The following is a 27,784-nucleotide window of genomic DNA, read 5'->3' on the forward strand; positions in this document are numbered from 1 at the left end:
ATTACTAGAGTTACCCGTAGCCCTGTATTTTAGTAAACTCCCTGTACCTATTCAAAAGTCTCTTAAAAGACCCTATCACCAACTCTTCCATTTGCTCTAAAATCATCCTTTAAAATTTCATATAAGTTGGTGACAAATAATAGATTGGACCGAGAGCAGATTTCTGAATATAATATCTTGGTTAATTGCAAAGACCGCGGATATCCTCCACTAACCAGCAACAAAACTTTCATTATCCATACTGCAGATATTAACGATAACGCACCGAGCTTCCTAATGTCTTCATACACCGTCCTTGTAATGGAAAATAATGCGCCCAGCAGTTCCATCGGTAGAATGGTTGCCACCGATTCTGATATAAACCTGAACTCCCAGATCTCTTACACTATTCTGCAGAAGACGTACAGGGAGCGCAATTATATTCCTTTGTCTCAATTGATTCTCAAAGCGGCGTGATCTATTTGCAACGGGCATTTGATTACGAGCATCTTAAGCGTTTTCAGTTCGAAATACAAGCACAAGATAATGGAGCTCCAATGTTTTCTAGCAATGTTACAGTGACTCTGATTATTCTTGATCAGAATGACAATCCTCCTATAATAAAAAATCCTGAGTCATTGAACCGCAGCATAACAGCTATTCATCGATCTGCAAGCCCAGAATACCTAGCGACCAGGATAGTTGCATTCGATGCAGATTCTGGTCAGAATGCACGTCTTTTCTATCAGATTCTGAGCCCTGCAGATCCTAGTCTGTTTATAATCTCACATAATTCTGAAGAAGTGAGAGCTGCTCGCTATTTTCAGGACGCGGACGCCATCATGCAAAAGATAATTATATGTGTGAGAGACAGTGACCATCCAATGCTTTCAGCTACGGCTAGTTTTACTCCATCATTTGGTCAACAAAGCGCAGGAATACGCTTAGACTTTGAGCAGCCACACAAGATTTTACAGTATCATTACGATATACTGTTTAATATCGTCATTTCTTTAGGAGTGCTGTCACTCTTGTTACGTGACGACGGCTTCGTTTACTGTAGGTGTCACTTTAAAACGCCTTGATGAGGCGGGACTATGACGTCAGTATAACGAGCTGCGACAGACCGCGGGAACTTTCAGAGAAGGAGGAGGAGAGACAGAGACAGAGAGGGGGTGGGGGGGGGGGAGAGAGAGAGAGAGAGAGAGAGAGAGAGAGAGAGAGAGAGAGAGAGAGGGAGAGAGAGAGAGAGAGCTTTGGACCGCAAGCTGCTGCTAATAGCTTGCTGCAGCAATGAGTGAATTCTGATACTTTCCCATGCCCTGGAAATGGGTGATCAACAGCACCCAGTGCACATTGGATGTGACACTATCGCTTCCTATGATCCTTAAGTGGATTTTGTTGGAGTACCCTGTGGCGACCACTTTGTTAACCCTTACATGGTTTTGGGTATGTTATGTGGTAACCACTTGTGCTAAGGAATACTCTGTGACTGGCACCTTGTGATATTTCTACATGGATTTCGGGTCGACTCGACGGATAACATCTTCGGCGACTGTCACTTCGTTTTCCCAGCGTGGAACCTGTGGAATTCTTCGTAATCGCCTCCTCTCTACATTTTAATGTGGATTTACAAGTTTCTCCCCTCACTTATTCCGTGGATTACTGGACCTTTCTAGTTTGCCATCTTAAGACTTTAGGAACTGTTCCTAAGCTTGACACTTTGGGAGCCCCACACAAACTGTTAACTTCTGTTTATTTCGTTTAATTTTCTATATTTTGAGTAGATACTAATAAATATAGTGTTTTAACATTAAACTCTGACTCAAGTTGTGATCTATTGTTGTGGTACGTGACACTCTTACTTCTGATCTTTATAATTGCCCTTTCCGTCGCAATTTGGCCAACTAATAGAAGACCAGCTTATGCCAGAAACAGATTTTGGGCGAAGTGCTGTTGCGTCGCTGACTCGGAACATGAACACCAAATCTGAAATCCGGACGTTAACATCCAACCCAAAAATGACTGGGAATGTACTGGTGGTCGGAAGAGCTGTTTCCCTTGACACGTATCATTTTTTTTTCATTCAACACCTGATTTATTCTGCTGAATAGTTCAAACCGATATTGTTTTTTTTTCGTAATTTTCCCCGCAACGTCGTTATCAAAAGGGGGGAAAATATTTATTTTCGTTGTTAATTGCCCTTGACAGTTCTCATAATGCATATCACACAATAGATGAAACTCATGTACACAAGGTATTCTTATTGCTGTGGACAGCGATTTTGACCGAGCAACGGCAAATGAACCATGAGATAGGTGCTTATCAGAATAATTAGGAAATTAGTGGGAATCGTGTTGGTCGTGGAATTTCCATGACCTCTGTGCACTTGACCTAATGGCAGGAATGGTAACAGGCGATGGAAAGCCGACAAACGTTTGCTAAGGATGGTATTCAGTGCAGTACAGATTGAATATCTGATGAATTGGAGAGTTTTAAAGCGATGCATTTTGGGTGTCGGTGTAGAGTTTGAATTTACCTCAGACTTCATGGATATTATGAGATGTGCTCTCATCTGGTAAGTGGGGGGTGGGGGAGTGGGGGGGGGTGGTTCCTCCTACTTCAGCACTTGATTCAAATCTGTTCGTAATAACCAAACGTGATGTGCCCCAAGCTTATAATTCACTGCTTTTCACAACAAAACATTAAAAATACATTAAAGCGTGGGTAAATAAAAATAAAATAACATTAACTCCTTGACTGTGGCAGATAGAGATTATAAGGAACATGAAAAAAATATAACCACTTAATACTGAATAGCATTACAACTTCTGAGCCACCACCAACATCACACTGGGTGGGAGCAGTGGTTGCAATAGTGGTGAGAAGGGAGCGGAGGCTGGATCGCCACTAACTAGAAAGTAGTAAATCGTTCAATTTCTAATTGGTTTATTCTTGTCACATGAACAGCGGTGTAGGGAAAAGCTTTGTTTTGCATGTATTCATCATATCCGTACATCGCAGAATATAATATCGTAGTTACAGATAAAATCTAGCTCAGACAGACAATAAAGCTAAGCTTACGACTTGATAGATTGTGAGGCCAAGAGTTAAACGTACCAGTGGACGGTTCAATGGTCTTATAACAGCGGTATGAAGCTGACCCTGAGCGTACTTTTAGGAGCGTTCAAACTATTGTCGTTGGGAGAGGGCATAATCAAAAATGTTTGAGGGAGGAGGGTTCTTTGATTATGTTGACCGATTTACTAAGGTAGAGTGAAGCCTTCTGGTTTATTAGTTTATTATTGTCGCATGTATGCATACTGTCTATACCCATCAAAATTGTTGCACATGTTTTGAGGTAGAACAAGTTAAAACAATAGCAATAGTCCTTAATTTTCCGTGGTTATGCTTCCCTCGACACCAGTAACAATAACTTCGTAATATTCTGATCAACAACTTCGCATTGAATGTTGTCGTCTTTTCTACCTCAACTGATTTTGTCTGCTTTTATCATTTCAACAAAGTATCTTGAGTTTCATACATTTCTTCACTAAAGTTGGACAGCTCTGTGTACTGGTTAAGTTGTAGTACAGAACCGACTATATTGCGTTGCCTTTGAACAAAAAAAAGCAGCAGTAAATGGACCAATTTTTCAGTTTTTACAGGATTCGGTCGTCACTACCAAGACTGAGATTAATTGATGCTACTCTATTGTCGAATGAAAAACTCATAGAATCATAGAATCATAGAAACCTACAGGACATTACAGGCCATTCAGCACAAAATGTTCTGCCGAGCATGCAACATACTCTAGAAACTGCTTAGAATTGCCCTACTGCATAGCCATCTATTTTTCTAAGCTCCATGTACCTATCTAAAAGTGTCTCAGAATACCCTATTGTATCCGCCTTTACCACTTTCACTGACAGTGCGTTTCACATACCGACCGCTCTCTGTGAAAAAATATAGTGTTATTATGTAATCATTTGATTTTAACTATGGGTAAATTTAATATATATTCAAATTAATGTCAAAATTAAACATATTTTCAAAAATCAAGGTTGCGACTGCACTTGCAAAATGTGAAAATATCTACGCTTGTACAGAATGAGCATTGAATGACGTTCCTAGAAACGTTAACAACGGTAATACTTATTGTTGATGCGAGTAAGAGACATGCAATTTCAAGATTATCAGAAGCGCAAGAGATTAAGCAGAGCAACGCACACAGAAGGAACTCAGACGGTCCTGCAGTATCTTTGGACCACAATAAATAGTCGAGGTTTCGGTCCGATGCCCTTCATCACGACTGGGAAGGAAGGGGACGAAGTCAGAATTAGAAGGTGAGGAGAGTGGATGTGATGCAGGCTGGTAAGTTGTAGCTGAAACCATACGGGTGAAGGGTGGCGTGAACGGAGAAGGTCCGAGGTAATACGTGGAAGAGGTAAAGGGCTGCAGAAGAAGGAACTTAATAGGAGAGTTCAGTGGACCATGGAAGAAGAGAAGGAGGCTGGTCACCAGATGTAGGTGATGGGCAGATAAGAAGAAGAGAAGGGGAAAGAGGGGAAGGAAAACAGAGAATATGGAGGGGGAGAAATCACCGAGTTAAAGAAATCGATTTCGTGCCATCAATTTGGGGTCTACCCAGATGGAATATCATGAACGTATTATTTTCAGCGTATTTTCAACTCATTACTGAAAGTTTACTGAAATATTTAACACCTCGCAGATTCAAAATCCATTATTAAATCGTTGAAAGGGTTTCTAATGCAATTTTTTTTCATTAAGATACTTGAGTTTTGCAAAAGCAATATAATGTGATGCAATGTAAATCTATTTATTAATGGTAAGTAAATTACGGAGAATTTTATATTTTGAATTCCATTTTGTGTATTTAAGAGGGAGAGGTGTAGCATTTATTAAAGGACTGGTAATTAATTTAGATAGATACAGGCACCGATCTCCTGCATGAATATTTTTTTATCGCTTGTAAAAGGAATATTGCTAAAATCTTGATGTCAGCTTTCGACCCGAAACGCCGATTATTCCTTTGCTCCACTCGCTGAGTTTCCCTTGTAGATTTTGCTTCTTTCCCCTTTAATTACTAGCGAATGATGTGACTTAAAAATGATTGTATAATTATTGTTTTGCAATTGTCTTACGCCTTAGTGAAATTAATGCAATACTGAACATGTTGCAATAGCAACACAAATTAAACTTCGGCGTAATGGAATCACGGGATGTATCTACCTTATCAATAAAATAGACAAGACATTAAGTAGTAAAATTTCTGAAATTCAAATCCACTGAAGGACCATCAATGATATCTGAATTGTCCCAATCTGATATCAGTTAAAGACAATCTGCCAGTCTATCATCTATCGGCGATTCACGAATTTCCAGTCTCCTGTGTCTCTACAAAGTAAAACCACGGAAAATATTTAAGTTTCATGCTATTTTACGATACAAAGCAGCAAAAATAGCCATATGAATAAGGAACTCGAAGATCAAAGCAAATTTGAGATTAAACCGCACAAAACATGCAAAATATATTCAAATGCGAGTTTTACGCCAAAAAAAAAGAATACTGGCCATTTTAATTATGAATTTATAGAATATTCTATTATTTTTTATTAGCACTGCAAAAGCTGTAAGGCATAATTTTAATTACAATTTTAAAATTGCTGCAAGTATATAGATCAGCCTGATTTTGTTTATCCATTGTTATTTAGATAAACGCTGACCAGAATAGAAAATATATTCGAGGATAACTTCTAATAATCATATTTGTAAAAATTTCAATGGTTCATTTTAACATTTTATGGTTTGAAATAGGGTTCCACTTTATTGATATTCTCAGTGCAATTATGGGCTGAGACTCTTTGTGTCGCTGTCTACCAATAAGGAGGTGAAGTGCAGCTGGTGATCCACCACCCATCCCCCAATGCTTGGGAAAAGATGCTGAATAATGGCGGACTGTGACTGAAAGCAGAAAACCATCGTTGCAGCTCATTTTAATTCTTCATCTTATTTCGTACGCTGGCTATCGTAGTTCGGACGTGGGCCAGAAAATTATCAGCTAGAACAACTTCTGAAGCTTGAAGAATCCACCCTTTGGGATTGAAATGAAAGAAGCAAGCATTCTTTGTGTGCTTAGACATTCAGCGGCATCATCCGTTTTACTCCTTTGTGTGTGGAATATGGTTTCCGGGCAGATTCGTTACTCCATCCCTGAAGAACTGGAACGCGGTGCTTTCGTCGGAAAAATCGGAGAAGATCTGGGATTGAGCATAGAGGAGATATCAAGACGTAAGTTTAGGATCATATCAGCGGACACAGAACTGTATTTTGATATAAATCGCATGAATGGGATTTTATTTGTGAATGCAAGAATTGACAGGGAACAGCTGTGTGGACAGAGTGATAGTTGTGTATTGCTCATGGAAGCTTTGGCAGAACAGCCCAATGAGCAGTATCGTGTGGAGGTCTATATTTTAGATATCAATGATAATTCTCCAAGTTTTCCGAACAAAGAAATCCGCTTAGAAATTAGAGAATCCGCCGCACTTGGAGTTCGTTTTGCGTTGGAGCGTGCGCAAGATGCAGATGGGGTGAATAACTCGGTCCGTACGTATCATCTGACACAGAATGAGCATTTCATTTTAGAGGTAAAAAATCGTGGAAAATGGAAAGTACCAGAATTAGTGGTGAATAACATTCTCGACCGAGAAACGCAATCGAGGCACCATTTGTTGCTCACGGCTCTGGACGGCGGATTCCCAAAAAGATCAAGTACCGCTCAGATAACTATAATTATCCTGGACACGAATGACAATCCTCCTGTTTTCGACAAGTCCTTGTACATTGTTAGCATAAAGGAAAACGTGCCATCGGATACTTTACTGATTCAGCTAAACGCAACTGATTTGGACGTGGATAAGAATGCGGAGATCATTTATTCTTTCAGCAGTTACAATGAGCCAAGAGTAACTGAGATTTTTGCGATTAATTCCAAAACCGGAGCGATACATCTAAAGGAAAGTTTAGATTTCGAGGAAGCGAATGTGTATGATATTGATGTTGAGGCTAAAGATGGATATATACCGCCATTAATGTCACACTGCAACGTGCGGGTGGAAATCGGAGATGTCAACGACAATGCTCCCGACTTAACTATAAATTCGGATTCCAGTATAGTCAGTGAAAATGTTCCGAGTGGTACTTTGATCGCGTTGATCAGCGTGACAGACAAGGATTCCAACGAAAATGGATATGCTGACTGTTCTATCTCACCCAAACTTCCGTTTGACCTCAAATCATCCTTCAGTAATTCTTATAGACTCATAACAAATACAGCACTAGACCGTGAAAGTGCACCTCAATACAAAATAATGGTGACTTGCAAGGACCGGGGAAGCCCGCCATTATTTACTAACCGGACAATTGTGGTAAATATCTCAGATATAAATGATAATGCCCCACGCTTTACGCAGCCTACATACACGGCGTATGTAATGGAAAACAATGTACCTGGCAGTTATATTGGATCAGTGACAGCTCTGGATCTAGATATTGGCCGAAATGCTCAGTTGTCTTACTCTATTGTGGAAAACGACCTTCAATCAGTGCCGGCATCTTCATATCTCTATATCAACTCAAACAATGGCAGCATTTACTCGAAAAGGACATTTGATTATGAGCAAATCAAAAGTATTCAATTTCAAGTTCGAGCGCAGGATGCTGGATTACCATTACTTTCCAGCACCGTTGTTGTTCAAGTGGTTGTTTTGGATCAGAATGATAATCCACCGACCATAATGTCCTGGAAAACGACGCGCAGTGGTACTTTACATGTGCCCCGATCTGCAGATCCAGGATATCTGGTAACGAGGATCATTGCTTCCGATGCAGATTCTGGCAAGAATGCTCAACTTTCCTTTCAGCTGAAACAAAACAGTATTCCAGGACTTTTTATAATTTCACATAATTCAGGAGAAATAAAGAGTGTTCGTAGATTCAAAGATAGCGACGCTACCAAGCAAGAACTAATTATCCACGTGAAAGACAATGGCTACCCAGCTCTTTCTGCCTCTACTACCTTAACATTGACAGCAACTGAACAACAGATAACCTATGAACCCGATTTTAAGGAACCACGCCAAGATTTAAAAGAAACTCGGAAATTAAGTTTTTATTTAATAATTTCTTTGGGAACAACATCTTTTATTCTGCTACTGGTTATCATTGTCTTGGTTATCGCAATTTGCCCACTGGGCAGTAGTGCTGCTTCCGGAGTTGTTTGTTCCTTTGCTGACTTTTGCTGCACCAAAGAATTGGAATGTCAGCATTCCACTGTCAATCTTCACGTTACACCAGATTTCCACATACTTCCCAGTGTGCTTGAGGTTCACGGAAAAGGATCACTTACAGACACCTACCGTTATAAAGTTAGATCAGCACCTGAATCATCCGACATGTACTTCGCACCATACAGTCCAGAAATGGCAAGAATTGTTGGAAAGGAAACTGCTTACATGTCGCAGGAATATCCAATGGCGAGGAGGGTCTGTTCAGATCAGGTAAGTAATGTCAACATGACGTAAAATATCAATGTTGAAACAAAAAAAAATGCGCAAACGGGTAGTTGAGCTTCCACGCATTGACCCATTGCCTTGTACATCTGCCATTTTGTATTATTTTATATATTTGTCGCATTTAAGAATTCTTGAGCGAATCCCTAAATAACATTCTTTGCAGACTGTTATGATCCGTTGATTAAACAAATGCACTAGAGAAGATGATATCGTTCCTGATCCTTTCTGTTTAATATCGACTTGACAGAAAATGCTTTTGTTCATCGCGGTTTTAGAGTAATACGGTCGAATACAGTAGTCGATCATGGCAGTGAAGTATAATATTTCTGAAGTTACTGATTTAGTATTTAAGAGCATCAACCGAAAGCATGCAGTGAAACAGGCAATCTTTTCGATATTTACGGTATATTTCCTCGTTGAGTAAATATTTGAACTTCTCGTTCTTGTTATTCATTTTCCATTCGAGCCAATTTGGAACTTTCTGCAATAGCTTTCCCTGTGTTATCAGCAATTTCGTACATCAACGGGGTTAATGAATAAGCAGAGACAGGCAAGATAGATGTTTATAGTTTGACAAAACTACTTCGCCAAGAGGTGCAATAAACATATGGCATATTGGCCTTCATAAATCAAAGCAATGAGTGCAAGGATGGGATGTTATGTTGAAATTTCATAAGATGATGAGACCTACTTTGGGGTATTGTGTCATAAACACAAGAGAATCTGCAGATGCTGGAAATCTTGGAGTATTGTGGAGAGTTTTGGTCACCTACCTAAAGATATTAATAAGGTTGAAAAAGTACCGATTAAATTGGCATGGATGTCGACGGGACTGGAAAATCTGAGTTATTAAGAATGACTGAATAGTTCAAGACTTTATTTCTTCCATACCCATGTAGCTATTTTTATATAGCGCTTTATACGATTGTTCTTAAGGTTATGTTTATTGTGCTCTTTTTTTTTTGTTTTCTTGTTATTTTTATTTTGCTCTCTGTGTTTGCTTTTATACTGCATTGGAGTCGGAGTAAAAATCACTTCGCTCTCCTTTACACTCAGGTACTGAAGAATGGCAATCAACAATCTTAAATCTTAAATTTTGTACTTTGAAATCTAGTGTCTAGTTTAAATTGTACTACAGAACCAACAAAGTTATGGTGCCTCTGAACTTGAATCTGTAGCAGCCGGTGTACCTATATTGCAGTTTTAACAGTATTTGATATGCACCGTCAAGCTAGCAATAAATGATGCTTTCCTAACATCTCTGATATGTATAGTTCTCAAAGAGCAGATAAAAAAAAATATATAAGTTAGAACGACAATAGACTATAGACAGCAGAGAGCAAGTAGACTTTCACTAATAGCTATTAGGGACATTCCAGTCATTCCTGCCAGCATTTAATTGGAATTTAATTACAGAAATATTATCAATTAGTACCTCCCCGATTTTATTCATAAAATGCACAAAAGACGTCTCTTGCTTCCTTTACGTCCAGTTTTATTTTGTCAACAATCGTGGTAAGATTGTGTCTTGTTCGGCATTGCATCATTCAAAGAGGCACTTAACTACGGTAAAAAAAAATGTTGCAATTAATGACAGAATTAAATGTAAAGTATTTTAAAAGTCTAGATAGCGACTACTCTTACAAACTAGGGAAATACCTGCCTCCTTGTTCAGAATGAGCATTGACTGAAGTTGCTGGAAATATTAACATCGGTATGTTTATTGCTCATGTGCACGAGGAAATGCAAGTATAAGCTTTTATTTTGTTTTCAACGCATTGTCTAATTCAGAGCCAGGAACTTAGACAAATATTTTGCATCTGTGGGATTCAATATTCATTCTTAAATAATCGAAAAGATTTCAAATACAAAGTTTCCAATGAGGTACATTTGTTTCGCAGAAAAAGAAAATATGATGTAATGCAGATCAATATGATAGTGGTTAGTAAATACGCAAGAATTTTACATTTTGAATTTTATTTTATGCATCCTAAGAAGGAGAATTATAGCATTTATATAAGGTCTGCTTCTTAATTTAAACAGGGCTATTTCTAAAACCCTGATACTTCATACTTTATACTTTATTGTCGCCAAACAATTGGTTCTAGAACGTACAATCATCACAGCGATATTTGATTCTGCGCTTCAGACTCCCTGGATTACAAATATTAAATATTAAAAATATGAAAGATAGTTAAAATTAGTACATATTAAAAATTTAAATTTCAAAATGATAAATAGAAAATAGAAAAATTGGAAGTAAGGTAGTGCAAAAACAACCGAGAGGCAGGTCCGAATATTTGGAGGGTACGGCCCAGATCCGGGTCAGGATCCGTTCAGCAGTCTTATCACAGTTGGAAAGAAGCTATTCCCAAATCTGGCCGTATGAGTCTTCAAGCTTCTGAACCTTCTTCCGGAGGGAAGAGGAACGAGAGGTGTGTTGGCTGGGTGGGTCGTGTCTTTGATTATCCTGGCAGCACTGCTCCGACAGTTTATGGAGTAAAGTGAGTCCACGGACGGAAGTTTGGTTTGTGTGATGTGATGCACCGTGTTCACGATCTCCTGCAGCTTCTTTCAGTCTTGGACAGGACAACTTCCATACCAGGTTGTGATACACCCTAGAAGAATGCTTTCTACGGTGCACATATAAAAATTAGTGAGGGTTTTAGGGGACAGGCCAAATTTCTTTAGTTTTCTCAGGAAGTAAAGGCGCTGGTGGGCCTTCTTGGCAGTGAACTCTGCTTGGTTGGACCAAGTCAGGTCATTTGTGATATTGACCCTAAGGAAATTAAAGCTTTTGACCTGTTCCACTTGCGCACCACCGATGTAAATTGGGTCGTGTGGTCCGCTACTCCTTCTGAAGTCAACAACCAATTCCTTCGTCTTGCTGACGTTGAGGGATAAGTTATTGTCTTCGCACCATGCTACCAGGTTCTTAATTTCCTCTCTGTACACAAACTCATCATTACCTGAGATACGGCCTACAATTGTTGTGTCATCAGCAAACTTATATATTGAGTTCGATGGAAACTTTGCTACATAATCATGGGTGTACAGTGAGTACAGCAGGGGGCTGAGTACACAGCCTTCTGGAGCACCGGTGCTCAGAGTGATTGTAGAGGAGAGCTTGTGCCCTATTTTCACAGCCTTGGTCCTGTCTGTGAGGAAGTTGAAGATCCAGCTGCGGATCTGTGTGCTAAGGCCCAGGTTCCGGAGCTTAGGAATCAGTTTATTTGGAATGATGGTATTAAAGGCAGAGCTGTAGTCAATGAAAAGAAGCCTTACGTATGCGTCTTTATTCTCCAGGTGTTCTAAGGAAGAATGTAGGGCCAGAGAGATGGCATCTGCCGTTGACTTGTTGCTCCGGTAGGCGAATTACAAAGCGTCGAGGTTGACCGGTAGGCTGTGGTTGATGTGTGCCATAACCAATGTCTCGAAGCACTTCATAGCAATTTATGTCAGAGCCACAGGTCGATAGTCATTCAGGCATGCCACCTTGCTCTTCTTCAGCACTGTTTATCGTTGCCTTCTTAAAACACGAGGGGATCCTAGACTGCAGCAAGGAGCAGTTGAAGATGTCAGGAAACACTCCAGCTCGCTCGCTTGCACAAGCCCGGAGAACCCGTCCCGGGACGCCATCTAGGCCCATCGACTTCCTTGGATTTATCTTCAGGAAGGCCCTTCTAATGTCCTCCTTGGTGACGATGAATCTCGATGCCACCAGGTCCGGTTCATCCGAAGGTAGCGGGACGCTCCTCTTCTGTTCAAATCTTGCGTAGAATACGTTAAGTTCGTCAGGTAGAGAAGCGCCACAGTTATTGATATTCCCAGCCTTTTCTTTGCGCCCAGTGATCTCATTTAGACCCTGCCATAGTCTACTGGCATCCCTGTGGTTAGCCTGGGCTAGTCTACTGGCATCCCTGTGGTTAGCCTGGGCTTCCAACTTGGCCTCTTGGCGCCCTTAATGGCTTTCCGGAGTTCACGACTGGATTCCGTGTAGCGACTGGTATCCCCGGAACTGAAAGCAGCAGCTCTAGCCTTTAAAAGGGATTTGACCTCATAATTCATCCAAGGTTTCTGGTTAGGGAATACCCGGACCGACTTGCGAGACACACAGTCTTCCGTGCATTTCCAAATAAAGTCCGTGACAGCTGAGGCATACTCGTCGAGGTTAGCTGCCGAGTACTTGAATACTAACCAGTCCACCAAATCAAAGCAGTCACTGAGGACCTCATCCGTTTCCTCCATCCAACGCAACACTACTTTTGACACCGTGACCTCCCGCTTCAGTTTCTGTTTGTAAGCCGAGAGGAGGAGTACGGCCTGATGGTCCGATTTTCCGAAGTGAGGTCGCGTGGGACGGAATGGTAGGCATCCTTGACTGTTGTGTAGCAGTGGTCAAGTATATTCGGGCCTCTCGTGGGGCAGAAGGCATGTTGGTATAACTTTGGCAGCGCCTTTCTGAGGTTGGCCTGGTTAAAGACCCCGGCTGTAATGAGCAAAGCCTCCGGATAACTAGTCTCAAGTTCACTGATGTTGGCATACAGTATGTTCAGAGCACACTCCACGTCCGCCTGGGGGAGCAATGTAGACCGCTGTCAGTATGACCGAGGTGAATTCCCGTGGCAGGTAGTACGGACGACACTTCACCGACGGGTGTTCCAGGATATAGGATATCAACCCGAAATGTCCATAATTTCTTTGTCGCACGGATGCTGCTCGAAGCAGTGAGTTTTCCCGGTATTTTCTTTTAAATTATTCCAACTACAGTTAATACCTAATAATGTCACTTAGAAATCATTGTGTATTTAAGTACTTGCAATTGTCTCATGCTTGTATCTTAATGAAATTAATGCAATACTGAAAAGGCTGCAATGGCCCAGGGATAGTTGCCAAATTAATTCGTAGCGGAATCTAAGGAGGTCCAATATTAGGAATACAATAGATGAAGGACTACACAATAATATTTCTGCTATTTCGATCCAATAAGTATCCATCAGTGATTACCTGAACCATAAAACCATAGAAACTACAGCACAGAAACAGGCCTTTTGGCCCTTCTTGGCTGTGCCGAACCATTTTCTGCCTAGTCCCACTGACCTGCACACGGACCATATCCCTCCATACACATCCCATCCATGTATCTGTCCAATTTATTCTTAAATGTTAAAAAAGAACCCGCATTTACCACCTCGTCTGGCAGCTCATTCCATACTCCCACCACTCTCTGTGTGAAGAAGCCCCCCCTAATGTTCCCTTTAAACTTCCCCCCCCCCCTCACACTTAACCCATGTCCTCTGGTTTTTTTCTCCCCTTGCCTCAGTGGAAAAAGCCTGCTTGCATTCACTCTATCTATACCCATCATAATTTTATGTACCTCTATCAAATCTCCCCTCATTTTTCTACGCTTCAGGGAATAAAATCCTAACCTATTCAACCTTTCTCTGTAACTGAGTTTCTCAAGTCCCGGCAACATCCTTGTAAACCTTCTCTGCACTCTTTCAACCTTATTTATATCCTTCCTGTAATTTGGTGACCAAAACTGAACACAATACTCCAGATTCGGCCTCACCAATGCCTTATACAACCTCATCATAACATTCCAGCTCTTATACACAATACTTCAATTAATAAAGGCCAATGTACCAAAAGCTCTCTTTACGACCCCATCTACCTGTGACGACACTTTTAGGGAATTTTCTATCTGTATTCCCAGATCCCTCTGTTCCACTGCACTCCTCAGTGCCTTACCATTAACCTTGTATGTTCTACGTTGGTTTGTCCTTCCAACGTGCAATACCACACACTTGTCTGTATTAAACTCCATCTACCATTTTTCAGCCCATTTTTCCAGCTGGTCCAAGTCCCTCTGCAGGCTCTGAAAACCTTCCTCACTGTCTACTACACCTCCAATCTTTGTATCATCAGCAAATTTGCTGATCCAATTTACCACATTACCATCCAGATCATTGATATAGATGACAAATAACAATGGACCCAGCACTGATCCCTATGGCACACCACTAGTCACAGGCCTCCACTCAGAGAAGCAATTCTCTACCACCACTCTCTGGCTGCTTCCATCGAGCCAATGTCTAATCCAATTTACCACCTCTCCATGTATACCTAGCGACTGAATTTTCCTAACTAACCTCCCATGCGGGACCTTGTCAAAGGCCTTACTGAAGTCCATGTAGACAATATCTACTGCCTTCCCTTCATCCACTTTCCTGGTAACCTCCTCGAAAAACTCCAACAGATTGGTCAAACATGACCTACCACGCACAAAGCCATGTTGACTCTCCCTAATAAGTCCCTGTCTATCCAAATGCTTGTAGATTCTGTCTCTTCGTACTCCCTCCAATAATTTACCTACTACTGACGTTAAACTCACCGGCCTATAATTTCCCGGATTACTTTTCGATCCTTTTTTAAACAACGAAACAACATGAGCCACTCTCCAATCCTCCGGCACTTCACCTGTAGACAGCGACATTTTAAATATTTCTGCTATGGCCCCCGCAATTTCAACACTAGTCTCCTTCAAGGTCCGAAGGAACACTCTGTCAGGTCCCGGGGATTTATCCACTTTAATTTTCCTCAAGACAGCAAGCACCTCCTCCTTTTCAATCTGTACAGTTTCCATGGTCTCACTACTTGATTCCCTCAATTCCATAGATTTCATGCCAGCTTCCTTAGTAAATACAGACGCAAAAAACCTATTTAAGATCTTCCCCCATTTCCTTTGGTTCCGCACAAAGCCGACCACTCTGATCTTCAAGAGGACCAATTTTATCCCTTACAATCCTTTTGCTCTTAATATACTTGTAAGAGCTCTTTGGATTATCCTTCACTTTGACTGCCAAGGCAACCTCATGTCTTCTTTTAGCCCTCCTGATTTCTTTCTTAAGTATTTTCTTGCACTTCTTATACTCCTCAAGCATTAAAAGTTAAAAGTCATCAGTGAAATATAATCTGCTATTCTGTCATCAGTTGTCATCTCAAGGATTTGCCATCTCTTATGTCTCTATATTGCAATGGAAAATCATGTAAATTACTTTGTTTAATATTCTTGTAAGATACAAAATTCAACAAAGCTGGGATCATTGCATTAAGTATCCTTCCAGATCAAGAACCAAAGCAGCAAATATAGTGACAAGAATAAACAAATCGAAGACCAGAGCAAACGTGAGAAAAAAATACTCCTCAAAAAACTGCACAACAATGGCAACTGCGTGTTTTATGCCAGAGGGAAAACGGGTTATTTTACTTACGAATTTAAGGGACATTCTATTATCTTTCATTAGACCTGCAAAAGACTTAAAACATCATTTTAATTATTATTTGTAAATTATAGTAAGTATAACATCATTTTGAATTTTGCTTATCCCTTGTCAGTCAGATAAATGCAGGTCAGAATGAAAAACACATTCAAGAATTACTTCTATAACTCGTACAGAGTTTTAACAGATTTGCATGACTTGTTTTAGCTTTTTTTTTCAATTTTATGGTTTGTTAATATTCTCAGTGCAGTTATGGGCTGAGACTCTTTGTGTCGCTGTCTACCAATAAGGAGGTGAAATGCAGCTGGGGATCCACCGCCCATCCCCCAATGCTCGGGAAAAGAAGCTGAATAATGGCGGCGAGTGCACGAACGCAGAAGGCCAGCTTTGCAAATTATTTTCAATTTTCAGCATATTTCGAACATTGACTACTGCCTTTCGGAAGTGCACCAGAATTTCATCAACTAGAACAGGTTCTGAGGTTTGAAAATCCACCCTGCATTTGAAATGGCAGGGACAGACATTCTTCGTGTGCTTAGACATTCAGCGACACCATCCGTCTTTCTGCTTTGTTTGTGGAATATGGTTTTCGGGCAGATTCGTTACTCCATTCCTGAAGAACTGGAACGCGGTGCTTTCGTCGGAAAAATCGGAAAAGATCTGGGACTGAGCGTAGAGGAGCTATCAAGACGTAAGTTTAGAATCGTATCGGTCGGTACAAAACAATATCTGGATGTAAATCCTATGAATGGGATTTTATTTGTGAATGCAAGAATTGACAGGGAACAGCTATGTGGACAGAGTGATAGTTGTACATTACTCATGGAGGCTTTAGCTGAAAATCCCGTGGAACTGTATCGTGTGGAGATCGAAATTTTAGATATAAATGATAATTCTCCAAGCTTTCCGAACAAAGAAATTCACTTAGAAATTACAGAAACGGCTACTCGTGGAGTTCGTTTTCTGTTGGAGCGTGCACATGACGCAGATGCGGTAAATAATTCAGTCTCTACGTATCATCTTACGCCAAATAAGCATTTTGTTTTAGATATACGAAATCGTGGAAAATGGAAAGTTCCCGAACTAGTAGTGGACAACATTCTTGACCGAGAAACGCAATCGAGGCACAACTTGTTACTTACAGCTCTGGACGGCGGATACCCAGAGAGATCAGGTTCCGCTCATGTGACTATTATTATCTTGGACACGAATGACAATCCTCCCGTTTTCGACAATTTATTGTACACAGTTAGCGTAAAGGAAGACGTGCCACCGGATACTTTACTGATTGAGCTAAAAGCAACTGATTTGGACGTGGGAAAAAATGCAGAAATTATTTATTCTTTCAGCAATTACAATGAACCAAGTATAACTGAAATATTTGCGATTAATCCAGCAACCGGAGCAATACATCTGAAAGAAGGTTTGGATTTCGAGGAAGCAAATGTGTATGAGTTTGATGTTGAGGCCAAAGATGGAAACGTGCCACCACTAATGTCACACTGCAGCGTGCAGGTGCAAATCACAGACGTCAATGACAATGCTCCCAATTTGACTATAACTTCGGTTTCCAGTACAGTCAGTGAAGATATTCCGAGTGGAACTTTGATCGCGTTGATCAGCGTGACGGACAAGGATTCCAATGACAATGGGTATGCCGACTGTTCTATTTCGCCTACTCTCCCTTTTGATCTAAAATTCTCCTTTCGTAATTCTTATAGACTCATAACAAGTACAGCACTAGACCGTGAAAGTGCACCTCAACACAAAATAATGGTGACTTGCAAAGACCGAGGAATCCCACCATTACTTACCAACTGGACAATTGTGGTAAATATCTCAGATATAAATGATAATATCCCACGCTTTATGCAGCCTACCTACACGGCCTACGTGACGGAAAACAATTTACCTGGCAGTTATATTGGATCAGTGACAGCTCTGGATCTCGATATTGGCCGAAATGCTCAGTTGTCTTACTGCATTGTAGAGAACGACCTTCAGTCAGGGCCGGCATCTTTATATCTCTATATCAACTCTAACAATGGCAGCATTTACTCGAAAAGGTCATTTGATTATGAGCAAATCAAAAGTATTCAATTTCAAGTTCGAGCGCAGGATGCCGGATTACCATCACTTTCCAGCACCGTTGTTGTTCAAGTGATTGTCTTGGATCAGAACGATAATCCGCCAACCATAATATCCTGGAAAACGACGCGCAATAGTACTTTACATGTGCCCCGATCTGCAGATCCAGGATATCTGGTAACGAGGATCATTGCTTCCGATGCAGATTCTGGTAAGAACGCTCAACTTTCCTTTCAAATGAAACAGACCAGTAATCCAGGTCTTTTTATAATTTCACATAGTTCAGGAGAAATAAAGAGTGTTCGGAGATTCAAAGATAGTGACGCCACCACACAAGAATTAATTGTCCAGGTGAAAGACAACGGTTACCCCGCTCTTTCTGCCTCGACTACCTTAACTTTGACAGCAATAGAGCAACATTTAACATATCAGCCCGATTTTAAGGAACCACGCCAAGATCTAAAAGGAACTCAGAAGTTAAGTTTTTATTTAATAATTTCTTTGGGAGCAACATCTTTTGTTCTGCTGCTGGTTATCATCGTCTTGGTTATCGCAATTTGCCCACTGGGCAGCAGCGCTGTTTCGGGCGGTGTTTGCCGCTTTGCTGACGGCTGCTGTATCAGAGAGTTGGAATGCCAGCATTCGAATGTCAACCCTCACGTTACGCCGGATTTCCACGTTCTCCCGAGTGTGCTTGAGGTTCACGGCAAAGTATCCCTTACAGACACATACCGTTATAAAGTTCGGTCAGCCCCTGAATCATACGACTTCTTCTTCACCCCATACAGTCCAGAGATGGCAAGTATTGCTGGAAATAAACCCGGATTACTGTTGCAGGAGCCTCCAGTGGAGAGGAAGCTCTGCTTAGATCGGGTGAGTACTGCAATCAAGAGGTATGGCCTCAGTATTAAAGCAGAGAAACATGTCGCTAAGTCAAAGAAGTAGATTAGCTTCTACATACAGTCCGATTACTTTGCGCGTCCGCAGCATTTCATTAATTTTATATTTGTAATATTTAATCATTATTAAGCGAATCTCTAATTATCTGATATACTGATTGTACATCTTTGCGGACTGTGGTTATCCGCTGAGTAAAAGAAACAGACCAATAGAGTTTATATCGATACTGATACCGACTCTTTGATGTAGCCTGAACAGAACCTGGTTGTCATCGTGTTATTAGAGTAGCACCGAGGAATGTAGTAAAGGATGATGGCAGTAAAGTGTAGGCATTGCTGAAAGTAATTACTTAACACTTAACAGCAGCAATGGACAGTGAATTTCGCAATAGTTGCGATTTCCGCAATACATTTTGTCACAGATTAGTCGTTTCTACTTTTTGTCTTAGTTATTCGTTTTCCATCTGAAGCAATTTAGAACATTCTGCAATAGCCTTGCATCTGTTCATTGTAATTGACATGTTATAAACGAACGGGGAAAAGAATAAACAAAGATAAATGAGGAATATATAGGTTTGGGCTGGCAGGTTATTTCGCCAGCAGGTGCAATGAGTCTTTAGGACATATTGTCATCACGTTTGTGCAACAGTTTTTGAAATAACTCTCATTTTTGCTATAAAATAAAAAGCTCAAATATGAAAGCTTAAGTATAGTGTTGACATTATATTCATGTTAAAATGGCCCATCACAAACTGTGATATCACGTGGCGTTACGTGATTAAAAAAGGAGGGGGTGTTTAGTAGGAATGTGCGACTTCTTCCACATGTTTATTTATGATATTCAGAGACATAGGTTTGGTCTTACATGGTGACCTACTTTTCTGTGCAAACATGCAATGTAACGTGCTTTTCCTTTATTGCGTAATTTTTCATATAATGAGGATTCAGAAGCAAAGTTAACGTTTAAATTCCATAGTATATTATCCACTAATAACGTCAATCATCCCCATTCTACAATACGTTTTTGAAATTACCTTCAATGTACTATATGACATTTTGGGATTTTGATTCAGGAAGTCGAATAAACTTCTAGATAATTTGAAAGTAGAGTGATTACTAAATAACAGGAACTTATGAGAGAAAATCATGATGTCAACAGAAATCCTGTTGGTGTTACAGCTCCCGTGAACTTCCGGCACTAACCCTACCTCACAGAATTGAGGAGCTTCTATATATGATGATCCTCCCTATCAATTACAACGCATTTGGTAGGCTTTTTTCTTCGATGTGCGTCAGGCCTGAAGGAAATGAAATTTTAAATTGAGCTGTTGGTATTAATTTAAGGTCACGCATTCCAGGATAGCATCAACATATGGAGCATTGGTAGAGCTACATTTATCTAGTCATGCACTCGCTCTTCGTTCCGACATTTCAGATAAAACAAACTTTTCATCAATGAGTCACTTCGCAGAAATCTATAGGAATGTTTAGCAAGCGAGTACTCGCCTCTCACAGCAAAGAGTTGCGGAGAATTGTGGTCAACTATCTATTCATGCCACCCCTCCCTTTTAATGTTATGCCTACACATTGTCAAGGACTAGGAAGAGACCTGATAAAGGTCAGAATCGACTGTGCCTAGCCTCTCACTCCAAAGTTTCCAATGGAGTAACGCAATGACAATTGCAAACCTACACATACAACAATCTCGACAAGTCTCCTCCCATTCTGCTTCCTGAAAAGAGCTCGTTTAATTGCCTAAGGATCGGTTGCTCCGTCGCATCTTTTTCCGAAATAGCATAACTCCAAAATTTGCCCATTTTCCCTCAATCCTCGTTTCCCCAAGTCATGTCGTTAAAGGGGCTTTCAAGACTTCAGCTCTCGGTCCATCTCACACACTTAGATGAAGGATGGAGAACCCTTTGTTATCAACATCCACGTCGCAGACTCCATATTCAATTGCTTGATACTTAAATGCCCTTTTCAGCTCAAATTTCTTTCCTCTGTGGAATAGATGGCGATGTTTGTTGAAATTATTATTGCAGTACTTTATTATATTTTGCCTTATCTTATTTTCTAACAGCTTATCCTGTTTTACGCAATATTCAAACCAATTTTTGGGATCTCAGAAATAAAATTTATGCACTACGTCCATTTAATCATTTTTCCACAGATTTAAAAAAAAATGTTTAAAAGCCGTTTGACCAGATACATGCTGCATTGAATCCTGTGAGTGTCGCTGCTGCGCCTGAGGCTTCAATAATATATATTCAATGGCTTCTTGTTGCCTACTATACTTTCTATTTTGCCGCAGCATCCTGGTGTCCGAATTCATAATCCCGGGGCGTCGCATTGTGTAGTACAGTATTATGAAAATCGGAACACTATTGTAGGAATGACAATGAGATCATAAATGACGTTAATCGCATCAGATATTAGCAGCTGGACTCCGGCAATATGACACATGGGGTTCCGAAGATACTGGCAATCCAAAGCAATACACACAAAAAGAAACAATGCTGGAGGAATTCAACAGGTCAGGCACCATCTATGGAAGGAATAAAGGAATACACAGTCGACGTTTCGGGCTGAGATTCTCCATTCGCTCTGGAAAGGAAGAGTGAAGAAACCAAAATATGAAGGTGAGTGGAAAGGAAGTAGTACAAGCTGTCAGGTGGTGGGCGAAGCCAGGTGAGCGGAAAGATGGTGGTTAGAGGAGGGGAGAAGCTGGGAGGAGATAGATAGAAAAAATAAAGTTGCGCAGAAGAAGGAAACTGATAGGAGAGAAGAGTGGACAATGGGAGAGAAGGAAGGAGGAGACGCTCTTCGGGAAGCTTACAGGCAGGTGAGGAGAAGAGAAGACGTAAGAGGGGAGCCAGATTAAGGCCAGAATTAATGACTGGGACATAATGAATGTCCTCCTGCATACTTAAAACATATGATTTGTGCTACCCTAATTTGAGGTAACGGAAACTTCTCTCCGTGATTATTTTAGCAATTTTCGGTTAAATGCAGCCTGGGATGAGAAGCATTTTGTCGATCGACTAAAGATTGAAATCCATCCCTTTTATCGATGTTTACTATAAACTACGACAAAGACTGAAGCTGATTGCTTCTGACACAGTCCAGTCAAGCAACGGCATGCGCTATAAATTCCACTTCAGTCAATTTGCTGAGGATGGAGACTAGGATGCCTGAGCAGACAGTGACCACAAAAATGAGGCCTGATATTTTGAAACACATCGTATCTGGAAGTATATTTTACCTTGTTTCTCGGTAAATACCATAATTGTGGACATATAAAACTAGCTTGAACAGGGACATTGCGGTATCCTGAATACAAACTTTCAGTACCATAGTCGGAATGTTGTCACTATCAATAGATTTTTCTCTATCCGATGGATTCAATGATTTTGGCAGCTCTTCTTTTATTGGCTATAGAGCTATTCCACTAGCTAAATAAAAACTGCACCAGTTTTCAAAGCACGATCAGCCGCATATATTTTAGAAATTTATATGAGAGAATGACTTGATGACATAATAATATAATAATGATTACATTATGCTATAACAACGGGAAAGCCATAGATGGAGGAGAAGTGCAACATCTTTCTCCTCTGAATGAAATGTCTAATAATAGACTTACTATTTACATAGCCCCATCATCCGCATTGGGGCATACAACACAGACGGCTGCTCACCAATCCTCTGTCCTGGGTCAGTCTTTCAATTTATACCCGGGTATAACCTATAGGGGGTGCAGCGTAGGTTCACTAGGTTAATTCCTGGGATGTCCGGACTGTCTTACGCAGAGAGGTTAGAGAGACTGGGCTTGTAGACGATGGAATTAAGGAGATTGAGGGGGGATCTGATTGAGACGTATAAGATTATTAAGGGATTGGACAAGATAGAGGCAGGAAATATGTTCCAAATGCTGGGAGAGTCCAGTACCAGAGGGCATGGTTTAAGAATAAGGGGTAGGTCATTTAGGACAGAGTTAAGGAGGAACTTCTTCTCCCAAAGAGTTGTGGAGTTGTGGTACGCGCTGCCTCAGAAGGCAGTGGAGGCCAATTCTCTGGATGCTTTCAAGAAGGAGATAGATAGGTATCTTATGGATAGGGGAATCAAGGGTTAAGGGGACAAGGCGGGAACCGGGTATTGATAGTAGATGATCAGCCATGATCTCAGAATGGCGGTGCAGGCTCGAAGGGCCGAATGGTCTACTTCTGCACCTATTGTTTATTGTCTATTGTCTATACTCGAAGGTCATTCCTCTCCCAGGGACGAGGACATTGGAGCTTCTGTTTGGGTTTTCTATTGCTCTGTTTTATTACGGGACTGGGTACCTATTCGCTATGCTCAACCCTCCTCCTTTCGCAGCCGGACTTGGGGACATCCAGAATGTATGCATATGAAGTGAAAGCGTGTGGCATCAAAGGAGATGTGCCGAATAGATCTCTACACTGGGAGTGAAGGAATAGGCAGGTACGCTGAGATTAGTGGGTGCCTGGAATATGCTGCGTGGAATGGCGCTGGGGGGAAATATAATAGAGGCATTCAACTGTCCATTAGATAGGTATATGAATGTGCAGAATATGGAATTAACATAGTAACTGTGGAGGCAGAAGGAATGAGTTTAGCTGGGCATTCGGTGAATCGTTCACATAGTTTGGAATAATATTTTGGGCCAAAAGGCATGTCCCTCTGCTGTACTGTTCAATTTTATATGTTCCATTGTTTTACTGCATTCAAATTAAAACCAAAATCGAGAGTAATTTTGGAAGATGATTGCAGTATGGGATGATAACTTTCTGACTGAACTGAATTACTTCAGCAACACTAGTGGTAATAGCTTGTAATTTCTTGCAGTAACTTTACATAAACAACATTCGTTCATAATATAAGCGTATTTCTTTTTGGAAACCCTTGATATAAATAGAAGAAATTAATTGTAAAACGTTAGTTGGGGGGCATGATATTGATTTAATTTGTGGCTGAATTACGAGTCTCACAATTCCCTTAACTCAACGGGAAACAGAGTGTCTAAAATTTGTGCAAAGGAATTAAGGCTTAAATTTAAAGAACTGTAAGGATAATTCCAACGAAAATTCAACAATGAAGTTACAATTTATATGGTTGGTATTGGACCTCCTTAATAACGGCAACGTTCCTGTCCGAAATTTAGATGGGAGCTCATTCTTGCCTTGTTTTCAAATATGGTAAATAACTTTCAGTATTCTGTGTTTAAGAAAACGCGTTTAGGATTTGAAACCTGACACCATGCTGACATTTTTTTGCAAACTATATCCCTCTGAGAGACAAAATTTGCTTTTATTTACGGATAAATATATGCGGAGGTCGTTGGAACGCCATTTGAAGATTACCTTATTCATTTTCATTTTTTATGTGAATCTTTACCCTTTTTAACTAGAGTTCAGTTTTATTAATATTCTCAGTGCAGTTATAGGCTGAGACTCTTTGTGTCGCTGTCTACCAATAAGGAGGTGAAATGCAGCTGGTGATCCACCACCCATCCCCCAATATCCGAGAAAAGAAGCAGAGTAATGGCGGAGTGCGCTGGAACAAAGCGAATCTTCTCCACAGGCGATCGCTCTTCCTCGACTTATTTCCACTATTGAATGGATTGCTTCGGATATCGAGCAGAATGTAATCAACCGTGAACGTTTTTGTGGGTTTAGACTATCTATGCTGCAAAAGCAATGACACAAACAAGTGTCCCCCGCGTGCTTAGGAAATCAGAGATATCATCCATCTTTCTGCTTTGTGTGTGGAATCTGGTTAGCGGGCAGATTCGTTACTCCATTCCTGAAGAATTGAAACCTGGTGCCTTTGTCGGAAAAATCGGAAAGGATTTGGGTTTGAGTATACAGGAGCTGGCAAGTCGGAAATTCAGAATTCTACCAGTCGCATCAATGCAATATTTAAATGTGAACCGAGAGAATGGGATTTTATTCGTGAATGCAAGAATTGACAGGGAACAGCTATGTGGTCAAATTGATGACTGTGTACTGCTCATGGAAGCGGTGGTTGAAAATCCCGTCGAACAATACCGGGTGGAAGTTGAGATTCTGGATATAAATGATAACTCGCCGATTTTTCCGAACAGGGAACTTCAGTTGGAGATTTCGGAATCGGTAATGCCCGGAACACATATCCCCTTAGAGCGTGCACATGATCTGGACGGAAGAAATAATTCTATCCGCATGTATCGGCTTAATAGAAATGAGCTTTTCATTTTAAATGTACAAAGTACAGGAAAGTGGAAGTTACCCGAATTAGTACTGCAGAAGACTCTCGACCGAGAAAAAGAAATGAAGTACAGTTTGCTACTGACCGCGCTTGACGGCGGTACTCCACAAAGGTCAGGTACTGCTCATATAAATATTGTTATTTTGGATGTAAATGATAATCTTCCCGTTTTCCAGAAATCGCTGTATAGTGTTAGTCTGAGGGAGAACGTCCCCGTCAATTCTTTAGTGATTCAGCTTAACGCGACTGACTTAGATGAGGGTACTAATGGTGAGATCATTTATTCTTTCGGCAGTAGTAATGAACCAAGATTAAATGAAATATTTGCTATTAATCCCAACTCAGGGGAGATTCATACAATAGGAATGTTAGACTTTGAGCAAACGAATGCTTATCAGATTCACGTGGAAGCAAAGGACAGAAGTGCGCAACCTTTATCTGCACACTGCAACGTGCGGGTGGAAATTACAGACGTCAATGACAACTCGCCAGACTTGACCATAAATTCTATTTCCGGCACAGTCAACGAAGATGTCCCCACTGGAAATTTGATAGCGTTACTCAATATCAAAGATCGCGATTCCAATCAAAACGGAGACATAGACTGTTCAATTTCTCCTAACATCCCTTTTGAGCTACAATCTTCCTTTACAAATTCTTACAGACTGGTAACTAGTGCACTACTGGACAGAGAAAAAGTTCCTCAATATATTATAACGGTGACTTGTAAAGACCATGGTTCGCCTTCGTTATATTCCAATAAAACCATAATTGTCAATGTTTCGGATGTAAACGATAATGCTCCACAATTTACGCAGCCTTCATATACCGTCTACGTGACCGAAAACAATCAAGCTGGCAGCTACATTGGAAAAGTGACAGCTTTGGATCTTGATATTAATCGAAATTCACAGATATCTTACGCTATTGTGCAACCACAGTCGTTGCCAGTATCTTCTTATCTCTATATCAATTTAACCAACGGCAATATGTACTCCAAAATATCATTTGACTATGAGCAGCTTAAGACTTTTCGGTTTCACGTTCGAGCTCAGGATGCGGGATTACCATCGCTTTCTACCGATGTATCTGTGCAAGTGATCGTCTTGGATCAGAACGACAATACACCTACTATACTATCAACCGGAACAAAGGGCAATGCTAGTTTACATGTTCTCCGATCTGCGTATCCCGGATATTTGGTAACAAAAATCGTTGCATCCGACGCAGATTCTGGTAAGAATGGACAACTTTCCTATCAGCTGAAACAGGCCACTGTCCCGGGTCTTTTTATGGTTTCACATAATTCAGGAGAAATAAGAAGTGTTCGGTGGTTCAAAGATAGCGATGCCACTACACAAAAGCTAACCGTTCATGTGAAAGACAATGGATACCCATCCCTTTCGACTACGGCAATCTTAACTGTTACAGTAATTGATGAAGATACAACGTATCAGCCGGACATTAGTGAACATCGCCAGGATATGATAAACAGGCAGCAATTAAGTTTCTATATAGTAATTACTTTGGGAGCAACTTCTTTAATCCTGCTGGTGATTATAATTGTGCTTTTTGTTGTAATGTGCCCAATGAGCAGAAGAGCTGCTTCCAGAAATTTCTGGGCTTTGGAACCCTGCTGCTGCACCAGAGATTTGGAATATCCGAATACAAATGTCAATCTTCAGTTTGATCGGGATTCCCACCTTCCTCCAAGTATACTTGAGGTTCGCGGCAATGGATCCCTTAGAGAAACGTATCGCTATAAAATTCGGTCGGCGCCTGAACCAGATGAAATTTGTTTCACGCCATTCAGTCCGCCGATGGCAGGAATCATTGGAAAGAACGGCAAATTTACGCTGCAATACAACGCAAATGCGGATAAGACCTGGTCAAACGAGGTAAGTGCTGTGAACAACTTAGGACATGTAAATTTTACAACGTCATTAACCCCTAATGGTGTGAGATAACGTGACCTACATATACGAGCAACTCTTACGTTGATTACCATTTTCTGACTGTATATTTATTACGTGCGGCGCTTTATAATTCCTAAGATAATTCGTGGAAAATTACTGATCTTGTGTATTTATGATATAATTGTCACCTTTGCCGGTTTGCAATTAATTAGGCGATCAAAACAATATAGACTTATGCAAATTGAACTTGTTACTACCTCTGTGATACACAACCTTAAAGGACAAGGGCCATCATTTCAGTACTGTATTAGTACCGGATAAGTGTTAAAAATTCTATGGCGAACACAACATACATTGCATATAAATACAGTAGACCTTCGTTTAAAATCGTAGCGCGAAATATTTAATCGTTAAGATAAGGTGCTGAAATAACATAGTTATGCTAAGTTACATTCATCCACATAAGTGGACATGTTCACCTACAGCTATCTATCTATCTATGTGTCCATCTGTCTGTTTGCTGTGTGTCTGTCAGTTCACCTGACTCAAAAAGACAGATGAACTTCACGCTCCACTAGAGAAGACCAGATCACAATTTGCGCTCTGTTTCACCTTCAATATCGTTGTAAGGTTTACAACATTGAATTTAGAACATTGACACATTTTATTTCGATTTTACTGACTCTGAGGCATGGCCTTCACCTCCAGCTATTAAACTTTGCTCCCAGTATGTCATTCGGTTCTTCCTATATGCT

At 40.6% G+C, this 27,784-nt stretch overlaps 2 protein-coding genes across 2 annotated transcripts; both read left to right on the forward strand.

Annotated features, from left to right (window-relative positions):
• Positions 1-6,107: 6,107 nt before the first annotated feature.
• LOC140201008 (protocadherin beta-15-like) lies at positions 6,108-18,815 on the forward strand. Its single transcript, XM_072264646.1, has 4 exons — positions 6,108-8,561; positions 15,704-15,764; positions 16,374-18,158; positions 18,736-18,815. Exons 1-4 carry the CDS (start codon positions 6,108-6,110, stop codon positions 18,813-18,815), a joined length of 4,380 nt encoding a protein of 1,459 aa, XP_072120747.1.
• A 5,748-nt stretch (positions 18,816-24,563) lies between these two features.
• Positions 24,564-27,080, forward strand: LOC140201009 (protocadherin gamma-C5-like). Its single transcript, XM_072264647.1, has one exon. It carries the CDS (start codon positions 24,564-24,566, stop codon positions 27,078-27,080), a length of 2,517 nt encoding a protein of 838 aa, XP_072120748.1.
• The last annotated feature ends 704 nt before the right edge of the window (positions 27,081-27,784 follow it).

The sequence above is a fragment of the Mobula birostris genome, chromosome 7 (assembly GCF_030028105.1).
Source record: "Mobula birostris isolate sMobBir1 chromosome 7, sMobBir1.hap1, whole genome shotgun sequence".
Taxonomy (NCBI): Eukaryota; Metazoa; Chordata; class Chondrichthyes; order Myliobatiformes; family Myliobatidae; genus Mobula; species Mobula birostris.

Bases quoted from the DNA above. Each gene is read 5' to 3' on its own strand.
- LOC140201008 (XM_072264646.1), top strand. From the start codon at position 6,108: ATGAAAGAAGCAAGCATTCTTTGTGTGCTTAGACATTCAGCGGCATCA. The intron at 15,765-16,373 runs GTGAGAAAAAAA...TTGAAATGGCAG, and splicing joins AATCGAAGACCAGAGCAAAC to GGACAGACATTCTTCGTGTG. The intron at 18,159-18,735 runs GTAAGAACGCTC...CACCCCATACAG, and splicing joins TGCTTCCGATGCAGATTCTG to TCCAGAGATGGCAAGTATTG.
- LOC140201009 (XM_072264647.1), top strand. From the start codon at position 24,564: ATGACACAAACAAGTGTCCCCCGCGTGCTTAGGAAATCAGAGATATCA.